Source organism: Trichoplax adhaerens, genomic scaffold, assembly GCF_000150275.1.
Source record: "Trichoplax adhaerens TRIADscaffold_6 genomic scaffold, whole genome shotgun sequence".
NCBI lineage: Eukaryota > Metazoa > Placozoa > Uniplacotomia > Trichoplacea > Trichoplacidae > Trichoplax > Trichoplax adhaerens.
In genome coordinates, this window is record NW_002060948.1 from 1,716,886 (window position 1) to 1,740,630 (window position 23,745).

The 23,745-nt window shown below is 33.7% G+C and overlaps 5 protein-coding genes across 5 annotated transcripts; 3 read left to right on the top strand and 2 right to left on the bottom strand.

Moving 5' to 3' along the window:
• Window positions 1–2,063: 2,063 nt before the first annotated feature.
• TRIADDRAFT_57282 (uncharacterized protein) lies at window positions 2,064–3,488 on the top strand (the record flags this gene model as incomplete). The annotated part of the gene is made up of 3 exons (XM_002113251.1): window positions 2,064–2,339; window positions 2,775–2,951; window positions 3,210–3,488. The coding sequence occupies 3 exons, from the start codon at window positions 2,064–2,066 to the stop codon at window positions 3,486–3,488; spliced, it is 732 nt and encodes a 243-aa protein (XP_002113287.1).
• Window positions 3,489–7,547: 4,059 nt separating this feature from the next.
• On the top strand, window positions 7,548–9,269 carry TRIADDRAFT_57283 (uncharacterized protein; the record flags this gene model as incomplete). The annotated part of the gene is made up of 1 exon (XM_002113252.1): window positions 7,548–9,269. One exon carries the CDS (start codon window positions 7,548–7,550, stop codon window positions 9,267–9,269), a length of 1,722 nt encoding a protein of 573 aa, XP_002113288.1.
• A 1,364-nt stretch (window positions 9,270–10,633) lies between these two features.
• Window positions 10,634–11,132, bottom strand: TRIADDRAFT_57284 (uncharacterized protein; the record flags this gene model as incomplete). Its single annotated transcript, XM_002113608.1, has 3 exons — window positions 10,634–10,720; window positions 10,803–10,933; window positions 11,039–11,132. The coding sequence occupies 3 exons, from the start codon at window positions 11,130–11,132 to the stop codon at window positions 10,634–10,636; spliced, it is 312 nt and encodes a 103-aa protein (XP_002113644.1).
• A 423-nt stretch (window positions 11,133–11,555) lies between these two features.
• TRIADDRAFT_57285 (uncharacterized protein) lies at window positions 11,556–13,378 on the bottom strand (the record flags this gene model as incomplete). The annotated part of the gene is made up of 2 exons (XM_002113609.1): window positions 11,556–11,779; window positions 12,703–13,378. The coding sequence occupies 2 exons, from the start codon at window positions 13,376–13,378 to the stop codon at window positions 11,556–11,558; spliced, it is 900 nt and encodes a 299-aa protein (XP_002113645.1).
• Window positions 13,379–21,200: 7,822 nt separating this feature from the next.
• TRIADDRAFT_57286 (uncharacterized protein) lies at window positions 21,201–23,179 on the top strand (the record flags this gene model as incomplete). Its single annotated transcript, XM_002113253.1, has 5 exons — window positions 21,201–21,254; window positions 21,603–22,290; window positions 22,381–22,527; window positions 22,835–22,946; window positions 23,137–23,179. 5 exons carry the CDS (start codon window positions 21,201–21,203, stop codon window positions 23,177–23,179), a joined length of 1,044 nt encoding a protein of 347 aa, XP_002113289.1.
• Between the last annotated feature and the right edge of the window lie 566 nt (window positions 23,180–23,745).

Sequence of the window (23,745 nt, forward strand, 5' to 3'; positions counted from 1 at the left end):
TACCTGTAGCAGACATATTACAACATTAGCTTAATTTATACTATTGGTAAGCAAAATTGAATAAAGTGAAGTTTTTCCATACGTACGTAGTACCTAATCAAAGATGAAAAATTTTATCAGTGATATATTCTGATTGAAGAGATTACAATTTTGCTATTGTATAGTGTATACCCTGCTGGATATTCAACAATTCAATCTAACAAGCTATGGAATGCAGTTAGATAGGTTCGAATATTAATACTGAGTGTTAAAATCACGGTATTCAAGCCCAGTACTTATATCAGGTCATTGACCTTACTTCATAGCTGCCATGAGGAGCTATTAATAGTGCACGCTTGACTTGAGAATATCTTAACTCTCAAGATCTCAACATGCAGATTGATTATATCTTTACAGCCCAAAAGGTCATTAGAATTGTTACTGGATCCAAATTGATGTTGATTTCAGGGATGTTTAGTCATTAGATTAAACTCAGTTGCAAACTCATTACTCCTCCTGTTTAATTGACATATTTTGTATATTTATTGAATTTTGGGGGCAAAGATGAGAACTTCCTTTGCCCATGCCCTAATAAAGTGATATTTCATGCTATCCTCGAGATAAATTGAGAAGTATCACTCCGTGTTTTAGGCTCTACATTACACATGGGCTACTAGAGAATTTGGTAATCCGTGACTGTCATCAGTAACACTGACCAAACTCATCAGAATGCACGATGATGAAAAATATAATGATAACTAGACAATTTCATGTCATTCAGAATTCATATTTAGTCCCAAATTCGTATTGCGCGTGAACTTTCTACACACCAAAGTGGCGAATTCACTCCAGTACAGTAAATCGTATACTCTACTGTAGTACTGTTTTCGATACATAGTACAGTCGCAGTCGAAATCCGCGACTGTCATCTGTACAGGCAACACTGACCAAAATCATCAGAATGCACGATGATTTATTTAAAGAATAAATAGCGATAAAGATCATTCGGAATTCATATTTAGTCCCAAATTCGTATTCCGTGTGAACTTTCTACACGCTATACTGTAGTACTATTTTCGATGCATAGTGTAGTCGTAGTCGAAATCCACGACTGTCATCGGTATAGGCAACACTGACCAAAATCATCAGAATTCACGATGATTTAAAGAATAAATAACGATAAAGATCATTCGGAATTCATATTCCTAGTGAACTTTCTACACACCATACTGTAGTACTATTTTCGACGCATAGTACAGCCGTAGTCGAAATTCACGACTGTCATCTGTACAGGCAACGCTTCCCAAAATCATCAGAATACACGATAACTTAAAGAATAAATAACGATAAAGATCATTCGGAATTCGTATTTAGTCGCCAATTCAAATTCCGTGTGAACTTTCTACACACCATACTGTAGTACTATTTTCGACGCATAGTACAGCCGTAGTCGAAATTCCCGATTGTCATCTGTACAGGCAACACTGACCAAAATGATCAGAATGCACGATGATTTAAAGAATAAATAACGATAAAGACCATACTATAGTACTATTTTCGATGCATAGTACAGTCGCAGTCGAAATCCACGACTGTCATCTGTACAGGCAACACTGGCCAAAATCATCAAAATACACGATGATTGATTTAAAGAATAAATAACGATAAAGATCATTCCCAATTCATATTTACTCTCCCCAAATTTGTATTTTGAGTGAACTTTCTATTTGATGCAACAGCGAATTCACGGCAGTATAGTAGCTAGAAGTAATCCTGTTTCCGATTTACTGTGTAGTGTATACTACAGACTACAGTCACAGCAGCAAACCGTATTCCGTCTGTCCGAGCATCCTTGCAAGAGGCAGCCAAGGCAGGTTCTGGCCTTTACGAATTAGTGTAGTCTCTTTGCTATGGAAGATCATGGTCGAGAATCTTGCTGAGTTATGATGCAGTAGATTGGCTTTTATGTTGTTTTGCCGCCATTTACTCACAGTCCCTTACCTATGTATATTATTATCTGATTGATTCGATATTAGAACAGAGCTACAACAACCGTTTATATACTATAATTAATAACGATAACGATGTTGCGAAATTTAGTCGGATACATATCCAAGAGAGCTGAAGCTCGCGTCATTGTGCCTCAAGACGAGAAAATCATATGGAAATTTAATTCCGATAAAGTAGTTAAAGAATTTTATTGTTTCACGGATGCCGACCTTGGTGGTAATTCAGATGGAAAATTTACATTAAATAGCCAAAACAAGGCCTTATTTTCTGGTACATTATCTACAAAGATAAAGCCTGGAATGCAATTAAAATATACTGGATTCTGTTCATTGCGATCGATTGTACCACGAGTAAGATTCATCCATTCTTTACTTGATTGCCAATAATGTTGATTATAAATTATTTGATAACTAATCAAGTGTAGTAGACTAGTATTGCATGATAGCTTGTCCAAAACTTGAAGTTAAAAGTAGATGTAAATTAAATTGAATAGAATTTTTTCACGCATCGTTTGTGCACTGTGCAATGCGTTTATGACCAGACGCGTCCTAGTCTCTCTTCTAGTACTAAATTAGAGTAGTAATCCCCAAGATACTGTAGTAGGATTTCAGCAATTAGCTACATTCAGTGGATGTAATGCGGAATAAATTCATGCATGATCTTACAAGTGATGCGCCATGTCGTTGTCCGTTTCATTGCATCGATTTCTTGTCCTATGTATTACAACGATTTTGTGGACTACATCGCGACTGTAATGGCAATTTTTTTGAATGATTTTAAATTAGCGTTTCCCTCGTGGAGAAATACTGCAAGACTGGAGCAATTTCGATGCTATTGAATTTCGTGTACGTGGTGACGGCAGAGCTTACCTCGTCAATCTACATCATCAAACTTTCCGTCCCGACGATTTATTTCAAGCTTTCATGTTCACACGCGGTGGACCCGACTGGGAAAGCGTTCGCGTAAGATAATCACATAACTACTCTATGGAATGGTGTATTCGTAGAATACCGTTGTAGCTATAGAGGATCACCTACTATTGCGATAACTTAGTAACTTTTACTGAGTTAGAGGAGATAGATAATAACATAGCATCTGCAATATAATATTTACTAGACTTTGGAGAGAATCTAATGTTCACTATCCTGAGCATGGATGGATAGTTATGCTTATCGTCGCTTTTTACAGGACATGAATTACAATTTTAATTATTTTTGTAGATCCCATTTTCCAACTTCTTCTTGGCCAATAGTGGTTATATGCAGGATAAGGATGCAGATATCTCATATGCTATAGCTAGAATCCGCACTATTGGCTTACTGTTGGCAGATCGAGTTGATGGCCCTTTCCAACTGGAAATCGACAACATTAAAGTGGTTCGTAGCGCTATGCATATAACTCGTGGATATCATCAAAATTTAACGTATAAAGTGAATATGGATCACTATCGTAAAACAGAAAAATACATGAAAAAAAATTACGGACCAGTGAGCGGTTAAACTAAGTGTCCTATTATTAAGGAGCTGTCTTCCTCTAGTTGTGATATTGCACTGAAGGTTGATGATCTCTAACGCGTGGACATGTATTGCGCTAGAACACTGTTTTAGAACGGCTGCATTTGTCCATTCTCTCTGACAAAATAGGTAATAAATTAAATTATAAATCTATTATTAATATACTAAGCGTACCATGATTAATTACTAGAACTACTTTCTTGGACTACTTATCAATTCATAGCCTGTCTTGTATACAATTTTTTTTATCATAGGAGCTACAATATTTGCATCATTAAATACTGTATGCACTGTACTGCACTTTGACAGAATAGCCTAGCAAAAATTATGTCATAATACACATATCATGATGAATGACAGCAACTCCTTTTTTGCACAACTGATCAATTTATGACTTGTCATGTGTACAAATTTTTATCGTTTGCGCTATTTACATGGCTTAATATTATTATTGTTTTGTTTTTATGGCGTAATGTCTCATCATTTATACCAGGCATGAAATATAGCGCATTGATTGCAACGATTACTGTTACAGGCTAACGTTATTGCCGTGCTGATTTTGATTAATATTCTTCAAATACAGTAGAATAGTAATAATAAATACGTAATCTGTGGTCGCCATGCTATCGAAGATCATGGATTTGCGTATTATTTCAAAAGAATTGGAATTTTAAGAATGAAATATTATCCTTATTACTTGTACGTATTGTATCGTTGATTACTCAGTCGTTCAGCGAATAAGAATAGTTCATGCAAACTCTATACTGTTAAGAATGCTGTAGTCAAGTCCATAAAGCCAATGGCTACGTCCATGCAAAATAAATTTCTGTATCGCCAAGTGTACCATAAAGAGGCGAACTTAACTCTGTCTCATCCATAGAGCTAAGAAAAAACCTCGATGATCCCATTAGAGAAATGAAATTCGAAATTTCAGCGTGCACTACAAGATGAATATATCCCCATATGAACTCCTTAGCCTACACTACAGGTCTACAGACTGTACACTCGCAACATCATTTTCTGTCGATGTAATTATATGTAATGGTCTGCCTGTAGTACAGTGATGCTAAGAATATGGGGCAGCTTCTATCATTATCATGATGTTTTGCAGTAGTTTGCACATCCCAGTTAGCAAAGTACGCTCTATCTTACTGAGATTAAATATTGCTTAAATATCCGCCTAGTACAATTTCAATTTTACTGTACTATCCTGGAGATTTTACCGAGCGAGACATGGTGCTGTCTATATCTATATATTATATAGAGGCCAAAGAAAAAGACCTCTGCCTTTTCTTGATCTCTATCATACCCATCAGTGCCGTCCACAGGTTGACAAAAAAGAAAGAAATCCCAAGTGTTGTCAGTAGGGTTCCGAGCATAATAACTATTTCAACAGCATGCTTGTTCATTAACCGTCAACAGGTGTCATGATGAGGCACTACAGGATAAAGAAAAATCCCTTTTGCTGTTATCATAGCTCGTATATACCGGTGTTGACACTTCCAACGCAATATTAAGTTTGCGAATTGATTAATGCCTTCCTTGTCAATCGTCTATACCAGTGTTGACACTTCCAAGGGCAATATTAAGTTTGCAAATTGATTAATGCCTTCCTTGTCAATCGTCTATACCAGTGTTGACACTTCCAAGGGCAATATTAAGTTTGCGAATTGATTAATGCCTTCCTTGTCAATCGTCTATACCAGTGTTGACACTTCCAAAGTAATATCAAGTTTGCGAATTGATTAATCCCTTCCTTGTCAATCGTCTATACCAGTGTTGACACTTCCAAAGTAATATCAAGTTTGCGAATTGATTAATGCCTTCCTTGTCAATCGTCTATACCAGTGTTGACACTTCCAAAGTAATATCAAGTTTGCGAATTGATTAATGCCTTCCTTGTCAATCGTCTATACCAGTGTTGACACTTCCAAAGTAATATCAAGTTTGCGAATTGACTAATGCCTTCCTTGTCAATCGTCTATACCAGTGTGGACACTTCCAAAGTAATATCAAGTTTGCGAATTGGCTAATGCCTTCCTTGTCAATCGTCTATACCAGTGTGGACACTTCCAAAGTAATATCAAGTTTGCGAATTGATTAATCCCTTCCCTCTCAATCTATCCTGTAGGAAGGCAATCGAACAATGACAGAATATACGTATAGCCTAGTAAATAGTGCTGAAATACACTATGTTTTACCCTTTAAGCCCCTTCAAATAAATTGAATTTCAAGCGATTTCATCTCAATTTTAACATTCTAACTGCAATCTAAAATACAGTGCCATCTTTGATAGCCAATTGATGGATTCTAACGTTTAGAGTAGAGAAGCATGGACGCCATGGACGACAGTACTAGATGGTCTTCTGGTTGTAGTCTACAGTACAGTAGGCACTAAGTGATAGGACTACTACTAACGTAATAGACCGCACTATACACTATATAGCTATTTCAGCGATGTCAGTGTACAGTGTACAGTACGAGATCTTGGTCTTGTTACTACAGTGTACAGTATTTTACTGTACAGTACAGTACTGTACTATACTGTACTGTAGGATCAAGATACTGTACGAACTATCATACCGAACCGCACCGTACCGTACCGTACCGTGCTCGGCGTAGCAACCGTAAAGTACTGTACTTACTGTACATTGTACGCTGTTATTAAGCAGGCTATCACTAGACTGCATGCTGATTGGCTAATTTCACACGTTGGAATAATTCAAATCGATCGAGGACCTCCTTCCATACTAAACCATAATATGTTGATCAATCCTTCCAAACTAAACCATAACATGTTGATCAAGGTTTTTTTGGTGGATAGAAATTTTTCTTGCTTCTACTTTGCACTGTATTATTAGTATCATTGCTGTTTATCATTGAATCTCATTGGATAGAGAGCTGCGAACAGACAGGATTGACTATTTCATATTCAAGTATTTCCCTATTCTCTCGTTCATTCTTGTAGAGACGTCGTAGAACCTCCTGATTGAAACTGATTGGAAACAAATCAAACGGTAAGATGTGATATTCAGAGTAATATTGAAATTCAAAAGTGAGTCCATGATTTATATGCCAATAAAACAGTAAGTAACGAGCAATATTATTATCCATCGTATGTGTCACTAGCCATCATCTACTGTACACCGTCTTGACAACTTTTGATATTGCTACAGATTTCAACATTTTTTCCTGTTCCCATTGAATATTCAGTAGCATGTTGATATTTAGTCGAAGACTGTAATACGATGCCTTTACAATCTGGATCTACAATAGAGCCGTAAATTATTGAATAATGTAGGAGTCGAATATCCATGTTAATCCATTGATAATGACACTATATCTTTTACAAGAGGAATAAACCTAGTAATGGCCTGCTTTCATTTAAAATACTGCACGGTACAACTACGCTTGATCAAATCAAACCACTTCGCGGATATTTGACCTGCCTTCTGAGTAGAATGCTTTACCTACTATAACTATACTGTAATATGCGCGCAAACGATTAGTGGCTGATCAAGAGGATCAGTAGAATACGCCGATAAAATTATGATGAGCTCTATCGTCATGATAAACTTTGACTTTTATGGCTAATTGCTATCGTACTAGGCCTAAAATGGCACACTACTGGCAAAATTGTTACGTATTGCTTATATAGTGCTGACTAACAACTCAAGAAATACCCTGAGAGTAGACAAAAACATGTGTTACTGTACAGTAGAGCACTCGTATATCGATTATGTGAACAAAATGCGTATGTGAATCGGATCTGCCTCCATTATAAAGGTATAAAATCGGGAATCTCCGCTTACAGTTTGCGGTGAAGTATTGAAATAGGCTGTCTGCTATAGAGTATTCAGTATATACGATAAGATACAGCATCATGTCCTTTCTGTAATACTATCCTGTCACCTTACACAACTACTATATTCAATTTTGAAATTAGAGTCGAAATGACTCATTTACAGTGTATCACCTTAACTTGTACCTATTCTATGGACGCGTATAGAATAATTAATTATTGATCAATTTTTAGATTCAACCATGGCTACCGAGAAAGCATTGCATGATGAAATTGATAGGCTTACCAAACTTCTTGCTAACAATGAAGAACAACTAGCTTTGGCAGCTCAAATTGGCCAACAGTTACTAACCGATAATGAAGAAACAGAAACTCGCTTCGAAAAATTAAGAATTGAATCAAATCAACGTATCGAAGAATTAGAACAAGAAAATCATATTTTAAACTTACGAAATCAAACTATTAAATGCAAATATGAAGATCTTGCTAATGATATGGATATTCTAAAAGGTCGACATGATGAAGATGTTGCTAAAAAATGCCAGGAATTAAATGAAGAGTTTAAAAAGCAAATGTCAAAAATAACAAGACAATCTGAAACAGCAGCTGAGGAAGCTGATCGTTATCGCACATTAGTAAGTCAACTAAATGAAAAAGTTGAGGTGTTACAAAAAATGGTCACCGAAGAACGAAATCACAATCAAGAAGAACTTACCACCAATGACGACAATAGCGAGTTACTGGAAGAATTACAACTCAATTTAGCCAAAGCAGTTGAAATCAATAAAGATATGGAGTTGGAAAATGTCGATTTACGTCATGACAAAGATTGCTTAAATCTAAAATTAGAATCAGCTGGTAAAGAAGTTAAATCATTACAAGAATATCAGGAAATAATAGAAACAGAAGTAGATACTTGGAGAACTAAATATAACGACATTCGGATTGAGTTAGCATCAGCAAGAGAACAACTGATGGACTACCAAAGTAATTCTAATTATCAAAGTAACCCCAGCAAATCGTTATTTTCTGAAGTTGAAGATCAAAGAATTCAATTAGAAGGAAGTTACAAATGTTTAAAAGTAAGATTTGATACTTTAGAAAAGCAATATAACGACTGCAGACAGCAAATGCAACAGCTGAAAAGTCGATATTCAAGCTTACTTGCTATGGGTAGCTTTAAAGCGGATGAAGCCAAAATGAAGAATTTAGAGCAAAATCTTTCACAAAGCGAGGCTGATCGTCGAACGTTATCCATCAAAGTACAAGAATTAGAAGAGCAACTTCAAGCTGTCACCAATAGTAATATTGAGCATGCAAAATGTTTAGAATCGGTCAATTTAAGTGAAAAAGACTATATTGATTTCCTTCGTCGCGATCTCAAAGAATATAAAAGTAAATTTTGTAAATTATCCAAAGAAATTGAATCCTTACGGTTAATGAATGCTAGTGAATCGCAAAAATTACGACAAACTGAATATTCGTTATCAGAAGCGCAAAAAATTGCTGACAAACTTAAAGTTGATAATTTAAGAATCCGTTCCAAGTTGGAAGAAGAAATAATCAAGAGAAAAAAATTACAGTATGAATTAGATGTCAAGCGAGAGCAAAATTCCAAGAAAATAGGAAATAATGACGGCAAAAGTTCCCAACAAAAAGAAAATCATCACAATAATATCAACAGTGACATTGAACAAGCAAATCTAATGAAAGCTACTGGAAAAAACTATCGGAAGGACCTTCTTGAGACTAAACAACCAGTTACAAAACATGTAAAATTTGCTGAAACTACTACTATCCATTATCAGCCTTTACAGGAAGTAAATGATGAATCGATCAATACTTCTAATGTTGATGACAGCGATCCAGGAAATTTACAACGAGATATACGAAATAAGCCGAAGCGTAATATAATCCACGTTCCAGCAATCGACGATAACCCAAACAACTGTAAACAGCAATAATTATTGTGATTCAATCAATTATAGTTACAGCATCTAATTTGCGAGCATGGGAGTAAAACTAAAGCCTTGAGCTTTTTCCAACATACGGTATAATTTGTATATAAAGTATGTTTTATATACCCTACTGGATTACCTTGATATTGAATTTTTAGATAGGCCATGATATGCTCGAATAATTTGATAAAATTGGAGACAATAATTGTATTCTTATCGTTCTATCATATTTCACTAAGTCTCATAATAATTTATGATCGTTACGCTAGAAAGTGTATTGCAAACAACGAATGCAAATTAAATTGATTCTATGCTACTTAATTACTTAGCTTTTCAATTATAAGATTAAATATTGCATCAAGGCTAAAGCTTAAAAAGAAATTTAAAATCTGTGAAAGCAAAAATATTTGTCTCGAAAGTTCAGTCGCATATATAATGTTGTACGGGTAGAGTATACCATATCGCTTTATTGTATTTTTATACTGTACACATACGCGTATGTTATAACTAGATTCTAAGTTACTTTTAGAAAACTAGTTGCAATTTATATGGTTGATATCCGTAAAATATAAAAGTGCAAGTTAATCTACATATTCGATTAAACTATACAGGGTCTTTATTGTTAATGTGATAATACAAGGAACCAATTTTTTGAAGCAATCCACATACAATACTACTGCATATGAATGCGTAATACCAACGGCAATGCATCAAGATAAAAACAACTTAATGCATGACAACTGCCCTAGAAACTGCTTAGCTATCACTTAGCAAACAAATAACATACAAGTATTGGCGTAGGCTTCCATTTGTTTAAAAATTCATTATGTTATCAATTATCTTGCAATATAACCGCTTCTATAATTATCAAACTGAACGAAATATGCAGTTCTCAACAACCAAAACTAAACACGTGAAATCTTTCGCTTATGGTAATACAAATACCAAACAATACCATCAGTTTTGGTACCTACATTTATACAGATATAAAGCCAATGCAAAAACTGATTAATTTCATTTTCATTGTTATTAGATAAAATAATTGCAAAAGGCAAAAAGCGTATGCTTAAAACTGACATAGAAAGTATGATTTTATGATTCTTCGTACATAAAGCAAGGAGAAACTTTATCATGTTAAGAACTCTCACATTTTCATGTGACAGAGATTTGAATACCGGATGTATCAAAATTTTAGCATAAATAAACAAAATTTGCGCATTTGGACTGCACTATTAACAGTTTATAGGTTTATCTTGAATATCATATGTGATATCGGTATATAACCTAAATATTTTAAATTGTTTTATATTAAACATAGTTAACTAATGCAGGATAGCATGAATTACTAGTAAACCAGAACGAAAAGATTATTATCTTCGTCCAGTAAAAGGATCTACAGGCTCCAATATTCTACCAGTTACGGGATCGATACGATTAGGAACGGTAGAATTTGCGTTCTATAAGATAGAATAATTAAATTAGGACATCTTGAGAATGGTGGTAGACGTTACAATTTAAAATAGAAGCTATTATGCTTACATTAACTGCATGACTCTGATCCATTTGATTATTTAGCTGGTTTGATGCTGAATGATCGGTTGCTGCACTACGAGTTGGCGATGAATTATTATTATTCATATAGTCTGGAGTTTCTGGTGACTCCGTAGCTCCTTTTTAAGGAATAAATTGCGTTAGTTCAGCTAAGCATGTTAACAAACACCCATATACGGTATATGATTGAAAATCTCTGGTACTTTAATTCACTAAGAATTTACCGTAGTCCATATCCGATTGATCAGGAATTATATCAAAGTCGTCACAGTCCAGGCTGGAACAATCATTAAGGACAATAAAGCTGTATACTCTCATAGTGCTATGAATATCATGTTGACAAGCATGTAACCTACTCAATTATTCAATCCATTACTGAAATAATAGTATCTGAAATGAATCAGCATATATATACAGTATATATCAAAATAGAATGATAGTACGTTGCAAAACTATTTGTCAATCTACTGTAGTTATAAGTTTTAATTTGAGCAGGATACAGTAACTGTCTAGACGAATTGGGTTTCTTTTTTCTATTAAATTTATTGGCCAACTGGTAAAACTTTTCTCTCGTACCTAAGATGAAACGAAAGCATTGCGCTCAATTTAATACGCCGGTCAATTTATCACCACTTTCATTTTTGTAGATTGCTTTACTGATTCTATGCATTATTACTAGAGCCGGACTTGTTCTTATTTTAGAATAATCTTTTAATACGATTATATTAATTATGCTATCCGCTAACTTGATCCCATAGTCTTGAGTTTTTCCCTAAATTCCGCGGTAGATAGTTTTTTCTTATTATAAGATTCATCTTCATCACGACCACCAACGGCTCCTGCATCTTCGGTATTTCTAGCAATTACTTCTGTTGGAGGTATAGTATGTTGTTGTGGTAGTTGTTGGTATTGTTGCTGTGGTCGATCGCCTTGGCGCCGCGAACGTCGATTATGATGATTATGCTCTAAAATGTATATCAGAAGTTACGAATGAATGGACGATATAGCCGTATATAGCTGGCATAATTTTATTTTCGAAAACAAATTTGCCTTTAATTACTTTATCATTCATTGATATACTGTACTGTAGTAGTTGTATATAATCGGGTCAATTTATATTATTCATACACTATCAGCAGCCTGCATTTATTTCAGTTTTTAGGGCATCGAAATAACTAAGAAATGTAAGTATCAAACGGAACGTCAATTAAATTGATATTATCAACCATGAACTCAATCATTCAGTTGCTTATAATTATACAGTATAACTGATTGTGATGATTGCTTGATGCGATTACTTTTATCGGATGTTAAAAGATATTCGTTACTTACTACGGTTTCATAACCTTATTGCCCTAATTGAATTAAACTAATTGATAAGATGACTCAAAAACTTTTAGTGTAGAGCTTCCATATCCATTACAGAACGAGAAAGTAACAACAGCAGAATAATATCAACCAATTTTTCTTTCACAGAGCCATAACATACAGTGGAGTACAGGTTTAACTACAGAAAGTGCATTTCCATCAAAAGAGATGCTTTCTATTATTTCCAGTTTCATGCACGCCTAAGCATATGACGTATAATAAAGTACTTTGAGATTAATTGACGTTCTAATTTATTTCTTGCATTACTCTTTCTCACTTTTAAATTAATTACCAGACATATCGGCGAAAATTGAGTATTAACACTATAAAATTTGCCTAGTACTGACATGTAATCTAGTCGTCCATGTGACGTTATTCAAATCGATATGGCTACGTTATCATTGATTACATTATACTGTAGTAAACAATCGATATTTTAAAAATGTTGAAAACGACATTATATTGCAGCTCATTGATGAACTACAATTGATAGGCAATATTTTACAAAGTATGTCCATACCGGTTTCTAAGCTTCGAACAAAGTCTTCGTTACTTTGTAGATGACGCATAAATTCTTCATTCTGTAGCCATTTGGCTAATCGTTCATCTTCCATCATTTGTAACGCAACAGGATCATACGTTGGTGTCTGACGGTGACTACTACGTGTGGGCTTAATACGTAAGAAATCATCGGGTAATCGACCAACTAATGGAGGATGATATTTTGAAGTATAAGTCGTAGGCCTACCGGCATTATTATTGTTATGAAGGTTCAGATTATTGTCGTAGATGTTGTTATCACGATTATTATTGTTATTGCCAAAGGACTGATCGATGGATAAGAGCATGTCAGGATGATTATTTTCTGTCGATCCGAGCGGCAAATTAGTGCTATTGGATGAAGTGTCTGTATTGGCCGATAAACTTACAATTTGAGGTTGATCGCCACCCGTAAGTATTTCATCCGTAGGCGATGAATCAGTCATGACCAATAATTTATCGATAGTTCGTTGTATATGGCCATTACACGAGCGTAATACAGCTTCAATAATCGAGCGATCCATGGTTGGAAACATGGTAGAAAAATTTTCCATCGCTTCTTGAAAGCCTAATCGAGGCCGATTACGCGATCGTGATTGTTCACTACCAGGTGGGTAGCTAGACAACGTTGATGTTGGAATATGCGATGTAGACATGATGCTTCAAAATGATCCCAAAAATGGACTCTGTTCTAAATCGTATAATAACAAATAATAATTAATGAATAGTATATGGTTGAATGGCGATAACGATCTCCGATTTTTTTTTGGAGGAGGGGGGAGATTATTCTTAGGCTTTGCAATAATATTATTTGTCGATAAAGAGAATGATAGATAGTAATTCTCTCTCTCTTTCCTCCTTTCTTCCTTTCTAAAGCGTCCAAGTACTACCAAGGGCCACTTTGATTTCTTATTTTAACAAGTCCACGTACAATGTAAAGTAATCGAATGACTAACTAGATTTAGAGTTCTCGAGATTAGTTTTGTCTCGATGATGGGACCGGATAGCCTTTAGGGGTATGTCTTGATCCATAGTCACGCATCACTCCTTTGCTATCATCGGTACCACTTGGCTGTGATAGATACTGAAATGGATTGTGAATCGTACCGTACCGTACCGTGCCATACCGTAACGTGCCATACCGTACCGTATCATGCGCAAGGCGGTCCAGTCTGCCAGTCAGAGAATAGTCTTCTTCTTCTTCTTCTTATGCGCGAATGCATGAGGGCATGATTCATACTCTATCCTTAGCACTGCTAGGCTACAGCTGTTGATGGCATCAAAACAAATAGCCAGTCTACAACCTCCTTTTTTGATCATAGGATTATATCTTGTAGAAGGTCGCAAACATGGCGCTTTATTTGTAGAGTACAGTATGCTAGAAGGCTAACACAGCAATTCTTTGGGCGTAGTTTTCCAATGACGTAATCGTTGTTCCCAGGGACCAGCTTGGAGACTGATCAATGGATGTCAGCACTACCGATCCCTGTTCACTAGAAAATCAACATATAATACTATATAGAGACTAGATTAAGTCATCCCAAATGTTTCTTTCCTTTAAAATCTCCCTATACTGCCCTACAGTTCAGTTGACCTTCAACAATTCGGCCAACTTAAAATGAAAAGGTGGTCAAATTGGCCGAAGCTGAGGATAGATTATATTATAGAAAGCTGTACACTAGTATGGAAATATATATATATATACTCCACTAGAGATTTTAAAGTCTTTTCTATCGAAAACTATAGAGTATGGTTTACTGTCATGCAGTAGCCCTCTTGACCTTTTGCAACTTTGGAAAACATACAGTAGACACGGTAAGAATAAAATCATATTTGCGGCATAAAGAAGTATGCTCAGCATGGAATGATATTAGGGTAGCCCAACGATCAAGCGACCGACCTATCGAGTATCAACTCAGTGTACTGTACAGTGGACAAGAGCACTTTCAGAATTTTTCTCTTGGAAGTCTATGACTGTTTCAGATGTTGACTGGATGTTTCAGATATATTGGAGGCGTTTCAGCACATAATCCGAAACATCAAGTATAAACCTGCAGGATCTAACACGCAATCACGGATTACTAGAAATTATCTTAGGATCAGGTCTCTTCCTAGTGATGCTGTACAGTGTATTACTACTCATGCAGTGATAACTACTACTGTATGAACCATTATGCCAGAAGAAAACTAGCTTTTCTCTCCTGTACAATGTACATATTATAAGACAGAAGTATCATTACAACGATGCGCCGAGTCCATTGTACATACTGTACTAGTAGAGCCCACATTTGCTCTGTCCTACTATGAGTAGTATGCACTTTTTACTTTATGTTATCGTGACAGAAGTACATATATGTATATATATATATAAATAAATATCAACAGCACCGAGATTATACAACATGTGCTTATTACATCATATTATCGTGGTAAATATCAATGTAAACAGCACCCAGATTATTCAGTATAACCTTTTTACTTTATATTATCGCGGCAAATATATATATACAGACTGTATAGATATAAATATAAACGGCACCGAGATTGTACTTTATATTATCGTAGCAAATCTCTCTCTCTCTATATATATATAAACAGCACCGAGATTATACAGTATATCCTTTTACTTTATATTATTGTAGCAAATATATATCTCGTATATGTTAAATGAGCACATTATCGTAAACCGTCAGTAAAGCGACGGGAGTTTGCACTAGTATATGTATGAAAAGTGTCGAGATTATACAGTATGTACTTTTTTACGTTATATTATCCTGACAAAAATACATACAAGTATGTTTAAATATAAACACCACCGAGAGTGGGTTGATTACCTCGCTTGACTAACTTTGTACCATTAGTTCCAAGTACTTCATATATTATATGATTTTTCAAGTCAAATCACTGAAGGATATTTCTTGAGTAATTTTCAACATCGAGTATTTATATGCAGTATATTCAGAGTTGAATAGAGTGCACCCGGGTATTCTACGAAAACTTTGATGCCCATACAATCCAATACAAACGAGTATATTAATATCATGATCAAGTACATCTTGTCCAAATAGTTTTTTCAAACTCAACTTTCCTATTTTCAAAAATAAGTACATCACGTCCAAATATTCCTCCCAATCAACTTTCAGCATTGTACCCATTTCAGAATTGACTAGGATACCATTATTCAGCTAAATTTTTTATATAGTCTAAATATCCAGCTTATCGAATTAGGATTACAGTATATACATAAATCGTTCAGGACATCTGCAATGGCGTATTTTTAAAATTAGCTGCTGAATATTAAAGCAATACCAGTGTTTTATAATTTCAATCTCGGCATCAAAATTTCAGTTATGTATTTTAAACAATTCCAATCGGTTATGTTCAGCTAAAATTGTATATAATTCAATCGTCAAGTTTGTCAAATTGGAATTTTTTATAAACTGACTATTTCCATTATTTCAACCTGTGCTGAAGTAGTACCAATATGTGCTAGCGTACCATTTACTATATATTATAAAATTTCAGTTTTTTGATAACCTGATAGTAAGCTACAGTATCATGCAGATATTTCTTCTCTTTTTCTGTAAAAGCAATATTGTTTATTATTTCATGTTTACATGCGATTCTCAAATTAATCTACCAATACTGACTTTCAAAAATTTTTATTTTAATTTGCATCCAGTATTTATTCTTTCGTAAAAAACATTTTAAACTCTACCCAGTATTTTAAGTATTTCCAATTAGCAATAGCTAACTAGTCTCCACAGATCGTGCAACGATCACTTTACTACTTATAGAACTACCGGTAGCTACTCATCGCTGTAATTTTAATTTTATCAAGAATAACAACTCTATCATTTTGTGCTATGGAACAATACATGCATGATAGATTCTTTCTAAGCTACAAACTCGTTACTTCCGTTTAGCAGCGTTATTTTACAATTATGGAACTTGATGCCAATCTCTGCAATTTTATTAACTATAACTCCCATTTTCTGCAATATACATAATTGTGAACGCTCATCTTGATAGAGTCCTTGCAGATACTAGTCGCAAGTTCTTAAAGTCTATTTAAATTATGACTAACATTAGTTAGTTTAAATAAGAGCGATTAGTCTATTCCGTATATTTAATAATTCGGTATTAGCTACTGGAAATAAATAACAACTAATAAGCAATAGGAAGATTGTCGATTTCTGTCTGGTATTCTATAAATATGGAGCATTCCCGATGTTCAATAATAACATAAACAAGGATCTAACAAATTCTGTTAAAAGACTAAGATTAATCCTATTTATTTCAAATATTACCGTAAGTAATCAAATTGCATTATTACAACTGTGGATTGTTTCTGCTATTTTAACCACTTTATGAAGTATCCTTATCCTTTGTTTTTCCAATGTAACTAGGAATCGAGCAATTTACGTTAAGAATTAATACTAATTATACTTATTTCAAACATTAAGAACGGTAAATTAACAAGTACTGCATTAGTAACACTATGGTATATCTGCTACTTTAGCTAGTTTTTACGGAGGGTCAAACCTTATTCTTAATCTTATAATTGAAGCGAAAGAATGAAACTTAATCTGATTATTCTACATATTAGGTAATCCAATAAAGAATGTGCTATTTCGCTTTCGTCAATCAAAATCGATGTGATGTCTTATAAACCTACACTATATGCTCTCATATTATCCCATCTACTATAGTTTCGATTACTACATACATATACCGTATGTAGCTCAATATCGCAACTAGCTGCTTCGGATATCGCTCAGAGTACATTTTAGATCGCTATAAATTAGATACTTGACTGCGATAGATTAATTTTATTTGATAATGTAGCGCACACAGTAAAACTATAGATTTCGCTTAGTATTCTTGCCGTATTCTTTACTATATTAATCTGCAATACCACGGATTTTTCGACTATCCCAGCGAAATTTCATATTGTATGCTTACTGTTTTCCTTTTTATAATTGATACAAGAACTTATCCTATTTTGTCCAAATAACAGCGCTAATTACACTTTGTACGCATATTAAGCCATTACTTAAGATTAAAATGCATCATTTTTAGGACAATCCTTGGTAAAATCGACATCAATCTATTCTCACGGAAGGGTAGAAAATAATAGTTAACCTCAAGTGCCTTTTCCTTTCCACATTCTCCTATAGTAAAGTCTAAAGTATCCAACACGTCTATTGTAGTTATGCAACTGAATACAGTATTTCAACTAAATTAAAAGTACTAGCCAAAAAAAATAAGAAAACAAGCAATCAAAATAGACTAATAATTAACTACTTTTTTACCCACTATCCTAGCAAGATTTTGTAAAGTATACTTCATATATTCTTATCATTTAAATTAGAATTTACCCAAATCCATTTATATAGCTATTTTCTGTAATATTTTCCATATCTATTCAGTAATAGAATAAAGATTTTATCATTTCTTATTTCCTTAAATTAATCTGTACGATAAAGTCTAGCAAATCGACATCAATCCATTTCGTATGGTAGAAAATGAATAGTTTCTCTCTAGTGCCTTCTACTCTTCTACAATCTCTTAATTTATAGTATAGTCTTGATTACTCTCGATATTGTATACGAGTACAAGTGAATACAGTATCTAACCAGGTTGAAAGGAGTGGTGAGAAATAAGAAGATAAACAGACAAAAATAGACCGTTAATCATTGTTATTCTATCTTTTATCTATTCAATTCTTGTGTTATACCAACCAATGAGATTATAAGAGATTTTTTTATTTGTCCTCATTTAAATTACTTGCAATCAAATATGTCATAACGGTAGCCGTCCAACCAGTAATAGAAAATTAACTGTTCAATAAATTCAATTTTATTACTTCTCTACTTGACGGTAACGTTTCCAATCTCGACACATGACATGACTTTTAAGACTATTATCCTATCTAAAGTCTATTAAAGAGTTATAACGGTGGTTTCTATAATTTAAGTGGATCAACCTTATTACGATTACTTTAGCCACATGCAATTTCTAAGTTCCATTTCTTACCTACAATCTTGACTATTGGTAGTGGATAGAAGAGGGAAAAAAACAATTTAACTTCTAGAATTAAGAAATTAAATGATATTAAACAGCAATTTTCATATTGATTACATACAATTGCCTATTTAACTTTCCGTCATTTTGGATATGAAACGATTAAATCCTTATTGTTAAGGTAAGTTATACTGTATAATTTTAGAAAAGATAGAGGGCTAAAAATTATTTAAGAATAGCGCATGAAAATTGGGCATGTAATCTTGGTAAACTAATTATTGATTATGAATTTATAAAAATAAATTTCTATTCTCTGCCATGCTTACACAACTTAATCAGCCTATTAAATGAGTAATATTTGACTTTATAACCTTTCATTCTTTTCTTCCTTTTTATTAAAATTAAGAAAAAAATATAGCATGACGTTCTTTCATAGCAGGATAAACGAGATGTTTTAAAATTTAAACCTCGTTATGTACAGTATGCCCAATCTTTGCTCTTCGTCCATAACGCTATCATCAGTAATATATTCAATTCTTTTTGATCTTTTCACCCAACTACTTAAGCCACTTTAAGATCAATATACCGTAGTTTAAATTGACTACTGAGAATACGATATGAGTTCTATAATCAAACAATACATGAAGATAAAAAAAACTCAGCTTGAAAATTGCACTCACCAAACGAAAACTACAGTCGATACGCTATCTATCCCAATAGCCTTGCCATCATTTTTCTCTACAACACGAAGCATAACGGCCAACTTTAGATAATTCTTCTTATTCCATTCTTTAGAAAGAAATAATCGACAATCACAGTAATCCGTCAACCATTTATATGCAATATTGAACAGTTATTCTTACGCTGCAATGTTTAGTAAAGTATGGCTATAAAATGGATAACCATTATTTTGACTGAAGGTTAGAGTGCTTTAGTCGAAATTGTTTCTACTTTACAATATTAAAAAGTTATGATTACCTTTTAATCCATTAATAAACTGTGACTATATAATGGATAATTATTCTCTTGATTGATGGTTCGAGTTTGGTAGTGAAAATGGTTTCCACTTCATAGCATAATATTGAAAAGTTATTATTACCTTCTAATCTGTGAGTAAACTATGGCTTTAAAATGGGTAACCATTATCTTGATTGATGAGTAAACTACCGCACTCGAAATTGTTTATACTTAAATGCATAATATTAAAATATGATAATTACTTTTTAACCTGTTAGTAAACTATGACCATCAACGATCATGACTGTCATATGTTGAGTTTAATCTGTCTACTTTCAATGGAAATTGTTTATACTTTAAGAATAATATTGAAAAGTTATGATTACTTTCTAATCTGTTAGTAAACTAGGGCTATCAGTAATCGTGACAGCCATGTGTTACATTTCATCTGTTTACATGTAGAATATAAATTACTTTTTGCTCTCCAAGAATAATATTGAAAAGTTATGATTACATTTTAATCCACTAATATAATACGACCATCACACATAAAAATGGTACTGTATTAAATTGAATCAGTCCACCTCAACTCGATTAAAATACGCTAAATTACCAATCTTATCCTCTCAATTTTTCAACAACATACGGATCTGGCGTAGCTCACAACTAATTTAAAAGAAATTGTAGCATTTTTTAAATCTGGAGTAAACAGGAAAGCTTGTTCCCTCTTGAGCATAGGCTAGCTATAACTTTTTATTCTTCAACATACTTGCAGCGCAGTTAAATTGACTATAGAAACAAGAAAAATCTAATTCTCGGTTACTCCATAGAAACTTTTGCAACCACGACTAACTTTAAATTGTTAAAACCCAGTAGTATATCTTTACTCTCTTTCAGAAATTCATTTTTTGCTCATATCTGCTCCAGCGACTGAAATATCAATAGGCACAGTTATTTTTCTCCACATTACAGCACTAACTTGTCAACATCATCTATTTAAACTCAATGCTATTCTTATTTATCTCTTTCATATTCATTACCTCTAAATTTGTAAGCATCCGATTGATGACAACTACATTTTTACAGTCTTAAAATAATTACTTAATTATCAATCGATATTAAGGATGGGAAAGTTAAATAATTTAAATATTTGCTTGCAATCTTATTTCGTGTAGCTGCTTTGCAAGTTATATTTAAGTTGCTTTATAAAGTGATTTTATAAACTGTATCCTATTGATGAACTACTCGCAATGCATTGCAGTAGAAGTAACAATAGTTTAAATAGTTTAAAAAATCTCCATAGAAGATAGATTGATATCGGTAGAGGTAGTAAAGTCAAAATAGGATTGCAATAAAAAGAAATTTTATTTTAAGTAATAACTATCCAAACAGGAAGCTATTCCTTCTTATTCAAGATGGTGATTTAATCCCCTGACCATATTGGTTAATCAATTAACATTATAGGTGCTGTAATCTGATTAAGTCTAAACAAAAATGAACAAAAGTGGAAGCAGTAAAATTAGCTTAAATACAAGCCAATATGAACAAGTAAGTAGAAAATGCTTCGATAATCCCACTTTGTCTGCTTGCATCTTCCTCTAATAAATTTTTGGTCAATACTATGTTGCTTTTGAATTATTTTAGCTCCATGAATAGTTACAGATGTTCAATTTCTTTCAATAGAGTAATGGCGTTATTGTTTGCAGTTATATTGTCGTTCAATCTATTTTTTACCAATTAAAATAACGTTAGTAAAGTCTTGCCATTTCCATGATGAAGTAATACACGATACGGTCATAGCTTCTAAATTATTACTTTTGCCTTATTGATGGTAAATGATTGAAATCAGTTCTTTCTTGCCTGATCTATTTTGTTTGTGTGCGTCTTAATTTGTAGAAATTTTATGGGAGTCCACTGAGCAAAAACTCGAATTTAGACGATACTGACGAGTTACTGCGGTATAAAATCGGAGAAGACAATCCATCTATTCATAGTGCCAGCCGAATTAGTGGTAGTTTTACACGCTATCGTGGCGGTAGTAAGTTATCACGATATCAATCTTCACCCAATTACCCTAGCCACTATGATGAAAATTACCAATATCCTATGAACTCCAATTCGCAATTATCTTTCTCGCCTAATCACTTTGCTAGTAACCCTGTCAATCGATATGATTTAGCATCGACTCCAGATAGCTTAAGAAATACCAGTTTACATGGAGAATCTGTTCTTGATAACAGCGTAGCAAATCCAAGCCTGGTCTATTCTCATCGAGGTGATGATTATAGCAAGAATTACTCTTTAGAGCAAAAGAAACACGATGAGCCAATTGAAGCTACAAATGGGCAAGCTTCGGATACAGCATCAACTCAACAGCAAACTAGTGATAGCCTTCATGATGGATTCGATTCAAATAGTCAAGATTTGCATCGATTTGGTCATCTCGACAATGAAGCACTCGTCAAGAGGACTCAAAAATTACTGGATGAGACATTAGAATCTTATGATAAAGAAGCTTATGTTCAAGGAACCCAATGGAGTGATCAAAGATATCAAGGACATGCGAGTATCACTACAAGTCATGGTAAGTCATTACTCTCCTTTATTACTAATATCTTGCAACTTTTATGCTGATGTAAGGAGAATTCTAACCTTGAAAAATGAAATCCTTCAGAATTGAAACATCGTCAAAAACAAAATGTATCGATGGAACATGATAGGTCTTATTCGAAACCTAAGATAACGGATTCAGCAACTAACAGAAGTGCTAATTATTATCCTGATCATCATAAACTCTCAACCAATACCAGTATCAATATAGGTAAGTTTCGATCAAGTCTACTTGGACTATATAAATTCAGTAAAGGAAAAACTAACATTTAATGTGTTTTGCTAAAGTTGCGATCTTTTAATTTGAAAAAAAATTTTAAAGTCATTTTGCTTAAATCGGAAATTAATTGTTAGACTTTATATCTTCACCGCTTTGCAAATATCATCACTAGTATAGATTATACTTCCCCCTACAGCTTTAAACCGGTTAAATTTCGACAGATTTGTTCAACTTTAATAACAAATTCTTATTCAGCTGTGTTTGATAGCTTCATCGTTTTGCAATATTCCCTGTGTAGATTATGCTTCGCCGAACGATTCTATTGAAACTGCCGATTTGGGAATTCGAGAGGATATGGAAGTTATATCGAATGTTTCATCTATACCGATGGATGCTGATTTATTGCAAAGGTAAGATTCTTCGCGCATTGTTGCCTATTAATTTTTGAATGTGCTCGCTAGATATCGATATACAGCACAAGTAAATACCTATCGAAAAATCAGCATAAATTTAAGTCTAAAACTACGATCTAGCCATGGAAAAATAAGATTCGACATTATAATATCACACGCATTCTAACGCCTTATCTTTCGCTCTAAGGGTTTACAATCATAAGGATAAATTCGTATTGATACAAAGGTAGCATTTTCAATAAAGGGATTAAATGTGAGACTGACAAGGGTAAATCTACTTCAGGATAGGTTAGGGATATTTCTGCGTTTGCTGCAAGCTTATATATCAGCATTACTGTAGCGTTGGAACCGAAGATTATGTTTCTTCTTGATAAATTTATTTTAGATTAGGCTAAGTTGTGGGATATTTCTAGATTGCTGCAGGTTTTCCTATCATTATTATCATAGTATAGTATAAGAAATGTCTAATGTTTCTTCTGAGCAAATTTATTTTAGAATAAGTATAGCAAAAATTCTCAGATTACTGCGAATGTTTCTATCAATATTACTTTTGTGCAGAATAGGGGATTATGTTTCTTCTGGATAAATTTCCTTTAGAATAAGTGAGAGAATATTTGTAATTGCTGCGAGCCTTTCTCTCATTATTACTATAGTTTCTTTAGCGAAAATACTAAAACTAAATTTCAAAGATGGTCCAGTTCATAGTATTTTACAGCTGTTATCCCAGACTAAATTTACAGTTGCATTGTATAGCATACAACTTGGCAAAAAAGTTTCTATACTTTAGCATAGGTAG